At 30.7% G+C, this 10,964-nt stretch overlaps 1 protein-coding gene across 1 annotated transcript in view; it reads right to left on the bottom strand.

The window, feature by feature from the left end:
* Positions 1 to 8,767: 8,767 nt before the first annotated feature.
* Positions 8,768 to 10,964, bottom strand: part of LOC106876453 (dynein beta chain, ciliary) — an 855,334-nt gene continuing 853,137 nt past the window's right edge. The window contains exon 59 of the mRNA XM_089350837.1: positions 8,768 to 9,425. Coding sequence (XP_089206963.1) covers positions 8,808 to 9,425 — 618 coding nt within the window. The 3' untranslated portion in view covers positions 8,768 to 8,807. The remainder of the gene's footprint in view (positions 9,426 to 10,964) is intronic.

Here is a 10,964-nt window from a genome sequence, read left to right as displayed (position 1 = left end):
CATAAATGGGATATACTAATACTATATTTGCATACACATGCATAAACTAAGAATATGCATAAGAAACTAATAAATTATGGTAACTAATGAATTTATATACAATTATAAATATTTACGGGTGAAAAAAGTATTCGTACAGAATAAATTTATGAGTTTCTATGCCACAAAATACTGTTAAAATATTTTTTTTTATATTAGAACTTTCTCGTTTGTTCCAATAATCGTATCAGTAGTCATTTTTAAGTGTCAAAACGCTAGATTCTTCATTCAGCACTGAGACAACATAATGTCGTAATAATGGCGAAAAGTAAAGAACTCGCAAATTCAGTGAAAAACTTAATTATTGAACAGTGAAAAGCAGGTAAAAGTTACAGGAAAATATCAGAGACCCTTTGTATTCAATTTTCTACCATATCTTCATTTATCCAAAGATATAAAAAATAGGGAACTGCTGAAAATAGAATAAGATCCGTGCACCACGCACGATTTCCCCTAGATCTTTAAAGAAAAATGAAGCGAAGAATCGAAAAGAACGCAATGATCAGGGACTAGTGTTACACTACGAACAATCAGCATGTTCAGAATGAACTGAAGTCACGCTCTCCCAGAAAAGCTCCGCTGTTGACTAAAAGGCAGAGAGATGCCCGTTTAAAATTTGTTTATGATCATAAAGATAAATCTGATATATTCTGCAAAAATGTTCTATGGACAGACGTATCGAAAATTGACTTGTTTGGACGAAATTTTCGTAGCCATGTTTGGAGGAATGATGGTACCGCCTATTCGACGAAAAACACAATTCATTGCAAAAATGAAAAGTATCTTAATGTGGGAAAAGACACAAAAAAAACACTAAATTTTCATTCGCAAAAATCTTTGTTTTTCATGCTTATGTGCAACTTTGCCACAAATTTTGTGATTTCAGTGAACTCTTTGATAAATATAATCTTCTTATCAATAATCTAACTGATATTAAACAAGTAGATTTCAAAATGAAAATTATTCTCTGTTTTGCTACAAACTTTGTGATTTCAGTGAACTCTTTGATAAATATAATCTTCTTATCAATCATCTAACTTATATTAACCCATTAGATTTCAAAATGAAAAGTGTTTCTTGCAAAAATGAAAAGTATCTTAATGTCTGAAAAGACACCAAAAAAACACGAAATTTTCATTTGCAAAATTTGTCTGTTTTCCATGCTTATTTGCAACTTTGTGTGATTCTCTGTTTTGCAACAAATTTTGTGATTTCAGTGAACTCTTTGATAAATACAATCTTCTCATCAATCATCTAACTTATATTAGATTTCACAATGAAAAGTGTTTCTTGCAAAAATAAAAAGTATCTTAATGTCTGTAAAGACACGATGAAAACACGAAATTTTCATTTGCAAAATCATTCTATTTTTCATGATAATTTGCAACTTTGTGTGATTTTCTGTTTTGCCACAAATTTTGTGATTTCAATGAACACTTTGCCACAAATTTTGTGGTTTCATGGTTATTTTCAAAATTTTATGAGTTTCAGTTTTGTGAAAATGGTTGTGACTTCGGTGAACTCTTTGATAAATATAATGTTTTCATCAACCATCTAGCCTATATTAACCCATTAGATTTCAAAATGAAAAGTGTTTCTTGCAAAAATTAAAAGTATCTTAATGTGAGAAAAACAGGATAAAACACGAAATTTTCATTTGAAAAATTTTTCCATTTTTCATGCTTATTTGCAAATTTTTGTGACTTTCTGTTTTGCCACAAAATTTCTGATTTTTGTGAATTCTTTGATAAATATAATTTCATCAATCATCTAACTTATATGAACCCATTAGATTTCAAAATAGAAAGTGTTTCTTGGAAAAAGGAAAAGTATCTTAATGTGTGAAAAACAGTAAAAATCACGAAATTTTCATTTGCAAAATTTTTCTGTTTTTCATGCTCATTTGCAACTTTTTTGTAACTTTCTGTTCTGCCACAAGTTTTGTGATTTCAGTGAACACTTTGATAAATATAATCTTCTCATCAATCATCTAACTTATATTAACCCATTAGATTTCAAAATGAAAAGTGCTTTTCTCAAATATGAAAAGTATCTTAATGTGTGAAAAGACACGAAAATATCACGAAATTTTCATTTGCAAAATATTTTTGTTTTTCATGCTTATTTGCAGCATTTTCTTACTTTCTGTTTTGCCATAAATGTTCTGATTTCAGTGAACTCTTTGATAAATATAATCTCCTAATCAATCATCTAACTTATATCAACCAATTAGATTTCAAAATGAAAAGTATCTTAATGTGTGAAAAGACAGGAAAATATCACGAAATTTTCATTTGCAAAATCTTTCTGTTTTTCATGCTCATTTGCAACTTCTTGTGACTTTCTGTTTTGCCACAAATTTTCTGATTTCAGTGAACTCTGATAAATATAATCTCCTCATCAATCATCTAACTTATATTAACCCATTAGATTTCAAAATGAAAAGTGTTTCTTGCAAAAATGAAAAGTATTTTAATGTGTAAAAAGACAAGGAAAAAACACGAAATTTTCATTTTCAAAATCTTTCTGTTTTTCATACTTATTTGCAAATTTTTGCGACTTTCTGTTTTGCCATAAATTTTGTGATTTCAGTGAACTCTGATAAATATAATCTCCTAATCAATCATCTAACTTATATCAACCAATTAGATTTCAAAATGAAAAGTGTTTCTTGCAAATCTGAAAAGTATCTTAATGTTTGAAAAGACACAAAAATACACGAAATTTTCATTTGCAAAATCATTCTATTTTTCATGATCATTTGCAACTTTTTGTGATTTTCTGTTTTGCCACAAATTTTGTGATTTCAGTAAACACTTTGATAAATATTATCTTCTTATCAATCATCTAACTGATATTAAACAAGTAGATTTCAAAATGAAAATTATTCTCTGTTTTGCTACAAACTTTGTGATTTCAGTGAACTCTTTGATAAATATAATCTTCTTATCAATCATCTAACTTATATTAACCCATTAGATTTCAAAATGAAAAGTGTTTCTTGCAAAAATGAAAAGTATCTTAATGTCTGAAAAGACACCAAAAAAACACGAAATTTTCATTTGCAAAATTTGTCTGTTTTCCATGCTTATTTGCAACTTTGTGTGATTCTCTGTTTTGCAACAAATTTTGTGATTTCAGTGAACTCTTTGATAAATACAATCTTCTCATCAATCATCTAACTTATATTAGATTTCACAATGAAAAGTGTTTCTTGCAAAAATAAAAAGTATCTTAATGTCTGTAAAGACACGATGAAAACACGAAATTTTCATTTGCAAAATCATTCTATTTTTCATGATAATTTGCAACTTTGTGTGATTTTCTGTTTTGCCACAAATTTTGTGATTTCAATGAACACTTTGCCACAAATTTTGTGGTTTCATGGTTATTTTCAAAATTTTATGAGTTTCAGTTTTGTGAAAATGGTTGTGACTTCGGTGAACTCTTTGATAAATATAATGTTTTCATCAACCATCTAGCCTATATTAACCCATTAGATTTCAAAATGAAAAGTGTTTCTTGCAAAAATTAAAAGTATCTTAATGTGAGAAAAACAGGATAAAACACGAAATTTTCATTTGAAAAATTTTTCCATTTTTCATGCTTATTTGCAAATTTTTGTGACTTTCTGTTTTGCCACAAAATTTCTGATTTTTGTGAATTCTTTGATAAATATAATTTCATCAATCATCTAACTTATATGAACCCATTAGATTTCAAAATAGAAAGTGTTTCTTGGAAAAAGGAAAAGTATCTTAATGTGTGAAAAACAGTAAAAATCACGAAATTTTCATTTGCAAAATTTTTCTGTTTTTCATGCTCATTTGCAACTTTTTTGTAACTTTCTGTTCTGCCACAAGTTTTGTGATTTCAGTGAACACTTTGATAAATATAATCTTCTCATCAATCATCTAACTTATATTAACCCATTAGATTTCAAAATGAAAAGTGCTTTTCTCAAATATGAAAAGTATCTTAATGTGTGAAAAGACACGAAAATATCACGAAATTTTCATTTGCAAAATATTTTTGTTTTTCATGCTTATTTGCAGCATTTTCTTACTTTCTGTTTTGCCATAAATGTTCTGATTTCAGTGAACTCTTTGATAAATATAATCTCCTAATCAATCATCTAACTTATATCAACCAATTAGATTTCAAAATGAAAAGTATCTTAATGTGTGAAAAGACAGGAAAATATCACGAAATTTTCATTTGCAAAATCTTTCTGTTTTTCATGCTCATTTGCAACTTCTTGTGACTTTCTGTTTTGCCACAAATTTTCTGATTTCAGTGAACTCTGATAAATATAATCTCCTCATCAATCATCTAACTTATATTAACCCATTAGATTTCAAAATGAAAAGTGTTTCTTGCAAAAATGAAAAGTATTTTAATGTGTAAAAAGACAAGGAAAAAACACGAAATTTTCATTTTCAAAATCTTTCTGTTTTTCATACTTATTTGCAAATTTTTGCGACTTTCTGTTTTGCCATAAATTTTGTGATTTCAGTGAACTCTGATAAATATAATCTCCTAATCAATCATCTAACTTATATCAACCAATTAGATTTCAAAATGAAAAGTGTTTCTTGCAAATCTGAAAAGTATCTTAATGTTTGAAAAGACACAAAAATACACGAAATTTTCATTTGCAAAATCATTCTATTTTTCATGATCATTTGCAACTTTTTGTGATTTTCTGTTTTGCCACAAATTTTGTGATTTCAGTAAACACTTTGATAAATATTATCTTCTTATCAATCATCTAACTGATATTAACCAATTAGATTTCAAAATGAAAAGTGTTTCTTGAAAAAATGAAAAGTATCTTAATGTGTCAAAAGACACGAAAAAAACACGAACTTTTCATTTGCAAAATCATTCTATTTTTCATGATTAGTTGCAACTTTTTGTGATTTTCTGTTTTGCCACAAATTTTGTGATTTCAATGAACACTTTGCCACAAATTTTGTGATTTCATGGTTATTTTCAAAATGTTGTGAGTTTCAGTTTTGTGAGAATGGTTGTGACTTCGGTGAACTCTTTGAGAAATATAGTGTTTTCATCAACCATCTAGCCTATATTAACCCATTAGATTTCAGAATGAAAAGTGTTTCTTGCAAAAATTAAAAGTATCCTAATGTGTGAAAAGACAGTAAAAATCACGAAATTTTCATTTGCAAAATTTTTCTGTTTTTTCATGCTCATTTGCAACTTTTTTGTGACTTTCTGTTCTGCCACAAATTTTGTGATTTCAGTGAACTCTTTGATAAATATAATCTTCTCATCAATCATCTAACTTATATTAACCCATTAGATTTCAAAATGAAAAGTGTTTCTTGCAAAAATGAAAAGTATCTTAATGTCTGATAAGACACCAAAAAAACACGAAATTTTCATTTGAAAAATTTGTCTGTTTTACATACTTATTTACAACTTTTTGTGACTTTCTGCTTTGCCACAAATTTTGCGATTTCAGTGAACTCTTTGATAAATATAATCTTCTCATCAATCATCTAACTTATAATGTCTGTAAAGACACGAAGAAAACACGAAATTTTCTTTTGCAAAATATTTCTGTTTTTCATGCTCATTTGCAACTTTTTGTGACTTTCTGTTTTGCCACAAATTTTCTGGTTTCAATGAACTCTTTGATAAATATAATCTCCTCATCAATCATCTAACTTATATTAACCCATTAGATTTCAAAATGAAAAGTGTTTCTTGCAAAAATGAAAAGTACTTTAACGTGTGAAAAGACAAGGAAAATATCACGAAATTTTCATTTGCAAAATATTTTTGTTTTTCATGCTTATTTGTAACTTTTTGTGACTTTCTGTTTTGCCACAAATTTTGTGATTTCAGTGAACTCTTTGATAAATATAATCTCCTCATCAAACATCTAAGTTATATTAACCCATTAGATTTCAAAATGAAAAGTATCTTAATGTGTTAAAAGACAGGAAAATATCAAGAAATTTTCATTTGCAAAATCTTTCTGTTTTTCATGCTTATTTGCAACTTCTTGTGATTTTCTGTTTTGCCACAAATTTTGTGATTTCAGTGAACTCTTTGATAAATATTATCTTCTCATCAATCATCTAACGTATATTAACCCTTTAGATTTCAAAATGAAAAGTGTTTCTTGCAAAAATGAAAAGTATTTTAATGTGTGAAAAGACAAGGAAAAAACACGAAATTTTCATTTTCAAAATCTTTCTGTTTTTCATACTTATTTGCAACTTTTTGTGCCTTTCTGCTTTGCCACAAATTTTGTGATTTCAGTGAACTCTTTGATAAATATAATCTTCTCATCAATCATCTAACTTATATTAACCCATTAGATTTCAAAATGAAAAGTGTTTCTTGCAAATCTGAAAAGTATCTTAAAGTGTGAAAAGACACGAAAAAAACCACGAAATTTTTATTTGCAAAATTTTTCTGTTTTTCATGCTGATTTGCAGCTGTTTTGAGTGTCTGTTTTGCTACAAATTTTGTGATTTCAGTGAACTCATCTATTTATAATGTTACATGCCTTTTGTAACATTTAAAGTTGTTGGATTTATTCCAGTTTATAAGATTTTTTTTCATTGTGTTTATATTTTGCATTTGTTATATAATATCTAAAAAAGATTTTTCTAAATTATTCAACAACGTTTCTGTTTTCTTGCTATAAATAGTATCTCTACTTGATTATTCTGTCCGTCTATTGTATTTGAAAGTTTATTCTAAATGCTTAACTAATCTTATCTTATATATAATAAAATGCAGTGTGTTTCTCATCACTTACAATGGACAATAGAAACTAAAACAACGGATTGGAGATGCTAAAAGCAGGTGAAAATCGTTGGGATTTTAATCAGAATGAAACTAAATTTTTATCATAAATTTCTTTTATCAATTTCACGAGCACATAAATATATATGAATTTAAATATTAAACGTTTTTGTTTTTAAAAGTATTTCTGCTCACATAACATTTATCAATTATATATATATTCTTTCATGCTTGCCTTTATGAAACTAACCCTTCTTTTTTCCAAGTAAAGGATAACACATGCACACATGTATATGTATTTGTAGACAATTATGCAAATTATTCTTGAGTTCTATATACAGAATATATATGGATGTATATGTGAATACAGAGAAGGCAATGTGTGTGTGTACATATGTGTGCTCGTATGTGTATGTATAAGGCTGTGTGGTAAGGTGTTTGCTTCCCTACCATATGGTTGTGGTGACCAAAACCTTCATTAAATGTTAAAGAAACTTGTTATTTGTATCTATATCTGTGTGTGTGTGTGTTTATATTTCTATCTGTGTTAGTCTATCAGAACTGTTTGACAGCTAGTACTGATTTGCTTACATCTCCGTAACCAAGTAGTTTGGCAAAATAGAAGCTGCTAGAATAAGTACAAGGTTGAAAAAATAAGTATTGTGATCAACTCGTTCATTTAAAAACTACAAGCATGTTGCAGTACTGTCATATGAGGATAGGTAAGGTAATGAGAATCTACTACAATGCATTCTTCTCAAACATCTTGTAGGTCCTTCCTTTACAGAGTTACCAGGAGTTATTTATTCATTAGATAATCATATTTTCATTATTAAACGGTTGGAGATGGGTGTACATTAAATATCCTATCCTCAATTGCTAGCATTTTATTGCACAGTATGTCTAACATGTTTAGTTAGTTAATAAGGTTGTGCAAGACAAACAGCATGGTCACAGTCAAATGATTGAAACAAGTAAAATATAACATCTATGTGTGTGTGTGTGTGTGTGTGTGTGTGTGTGTGCATGCGTGTGTACACGTGTGTGTACACGTGCATGTGTGCATGCATGTGTGTATGTACACACACACACAAACACATGCATGCACAAGCGTGGATACACACTTCAAGCATCTTCTACTATCGCCTAGGGCCGACCAGAGCCCTGTGTTTAGATTTGATAGACTGAAAGTGAAAGTAGCCATATGTATGTATATACATATGCGTGTATGTACATGGGTAGGTAGGAATGTATACATCTATATGTATGTAAGTAAATACAGATACATTTATACATAAAAGCACATGTGTATATATCTTTTACTTGTTTCAGTCATTTGACTGTGGCCATACTGGAACACTGTCTTGAAAGGTTTTAGCTGAACAGATCAATACTAGGACTTATTAATTTTTGAAACTAGTATTACATGTAAGTATGTATGTATGTATGTATGTGTAGAAAAATGGCAGAATTGGTTTTCGGTTATATTGTTGCCTTTCCTCTTTTTGATGTCAATATAGTACTGAGTACAAAGATTTGGGTTTGATATAAGCACTTAAACTTATGAAGATAGCATCGTAGTGCAATGAGTGAAATTGTGAAAAGAATATCATATCAGTTACCCTATATCTTGTGATATAATGGTGTGTCTCAGTAACATCTGTTAACACAAGGTTAAAGGCTAATAAAATCAATATACCTCAAACCCAGATTCAATTGTAGTGAAAAATTTTAATTATCCTGTATAATACAACTCAAAGGAAGTAGATGTCATTAAGAGGCAAAGACATAGTGAAACAGACCATCTGGCAAAATTGTAATGAAATGATCATTACTAGGTAAGTACTTTTATTTTCTTGTCAATTATGTTAAACTCTCACTGGAAATAAAATACTTTCAGAACTAATACTCAATTATTACTAATGACTAACACAAATGTCATTAATTTTGTTTTAATGAATCTTTATAGCAAAAAATATCATATATTAAACTTGTAGCAACAAACAAACTCCACCAAGTATCCATTTGCTGGATTTCTCTTTAGTCTTCAAGTTGAATGTCCATACAAATGTTGGGCCTCGTTGTTTAGTTTTGTACACAGGACACTGATAAATATTCTTTGTTTCTTGTCTATCTACTGGAATAGCTTTGAGGAAAACAATTGGCAACATAGGTGTGAGTTCTTTCAATAGAGACTCTCCAATCATCCCAGTTTGTGTGTCCCACCTGGCTCCTTCCATAAAAAGGCCATGTATAAATGCTCCTTCCCTAGGAGGTCCAGCCATGTCATCGCGACATTTCTTAGTGACATCACACTGAATACACATTTTATCTAGAGGCCATTCATTTTTACGAGCCATCTGTTGCATAATTGCAGTAAGAAAAGATTGGGGGTTAAAGAATCCAGCCAACCAAACAGCAGCTGGTAGCTGAAAATCAGAAACCCAACCTTCTAATTCTTTAACACGTTGGATTAGATCTGCATACCAAGCAGTCAAAGTATATAAAGAAGGATATGCACGATTGGCCCATCCATTTGGTACTTGATCCATATACAAAGCATTACTTAAATCTTCCATGTCAGAGGTGATTGTCAATTCTCCCTATTAGCAAAAAAAAAAGTATTAAAAAAATTGATTTTAAAAAAAAGGAAGCAAAAATAATGTTCATTAGTAATTCTGTTATGGTTTTGTTAGCAATGAAATATGCATATATTTTCTCTGTTTCAAGAAATACAATCAAATACAGACACAAGCAAGCTATACTATCCATTCTATCATACTTATCTGATAAAGAATGTTTTTTCAACTCAAATCCTACTGAAGATAACTTTCTTTTACCTGTCTAGGTTTGATGAAATATCAGACCAAATTGGATTCTCAGTACTTGATTAGTTCATGACCCAACATTAATCTTATTCCTGACACTAACATTGATGAGTCTGCTTTTAAATTTCACTAGCTTTCTGCAGATAACAAAAAATTAAATCTTTAAATTAAGGACTATTTAAGGGTGTGATATGGGGGAAAAAAGCACAATTCAGTTACCTCGCAGGTTCCCTCACAGCATCAATCCTTTCCAGCTGGAATATATTTGTGAGAGACTGAGCCACCTTACCTCTAGCCAGAACCTAATAACAAATTCCCTCAACTCAAGTAGCCATACATATATGTCCTGTATGACAACCCCAAAGTGAAAAAGGCCCACACTAGACCTGCTTCCACTAACTCCTCTGCTTCTGGCAAGGTCCTTCAGCCATATGTGTAACATCACTCACACTATACTTCTGGTTCAACATGCCCCTCTGATCTCAAAGATCACCTCAATCCATGTCAAAATCTGTCAACCTCCTCCTCTTATGGCTGAGGATCTTGCTAGAAGAAGAGGAGTGAAGGAGGTCACATGAGTGGAAGCAGGACTAGAGTGAGCCTTTGTCCCCTTGTCCACCTTTCTCAGAATAGATTCAAGGACTGTCACCATGATCTTTGTTGAATTCAGCCTGAAACCCAGCCTGGTCTTGATATTTCTATAATTTCTCAAACATGTGTAGATGCAGTTATGCCAACTTGAAGTCAACGATTGTGGAAAGACCTGTCATCTATTTCCATTACTGCAATGTTTCCCTTCAGATGTTGGTAACATATCGTACCACTTGTGTTGTATGATTTGTAGGTATTCAGCTTTTGAAAGTTGAATACCACCCTGACCTAGTCTTTTGTTGATTGCAAGGGATTACAAGGGATTAAAATACTTTCCTTGATCCATCTCACCACCACTCCCTTGAACTCACTCCTGGCACTCCTTTCAGGTTTTGCTGATAACAACTTACCCTATTACTTCAACACTTAGGGCGTCCTTTCCAGCAAAACTCAACCACTGAACGCAGCCTGAAAATCCTTGTCTATGATGATGTATGCAACACAGTTCTCTCCAGGGCTCTCCCCATTCTCCTGTTGCAAACTCACAGTGCATGGTGTTACCATATGTAACCCTGTTGTCACTAACTGTGACACCTCCTAGGTGGTTGATTGTATCCATGTCCATGATGGACATGGATATGATCATCCACCGACGAGGTGTCACATCAGCACCATCAAGGAGGTGTCACCACAATTCCTGGCAGCCTTATTGTTGCTTCTGAC

Source organism: Octopus bimaculoides, chromosome 1 (assembly GCF_046866305.1).
Source record: "Octopus bimaculoides isolate indiv1 chromosome 1, ASM4686630v1, whole genome shotgun sequence".
NCBI lineage: Eukaryota > Metazoa > Mollusca > Cephalopoda > Octopoda > Octopodidae > Octopus > Octopus bimaculoides.
This window is presented reverse-complemented; position numbering and strand designations above follow the sequence as displayed.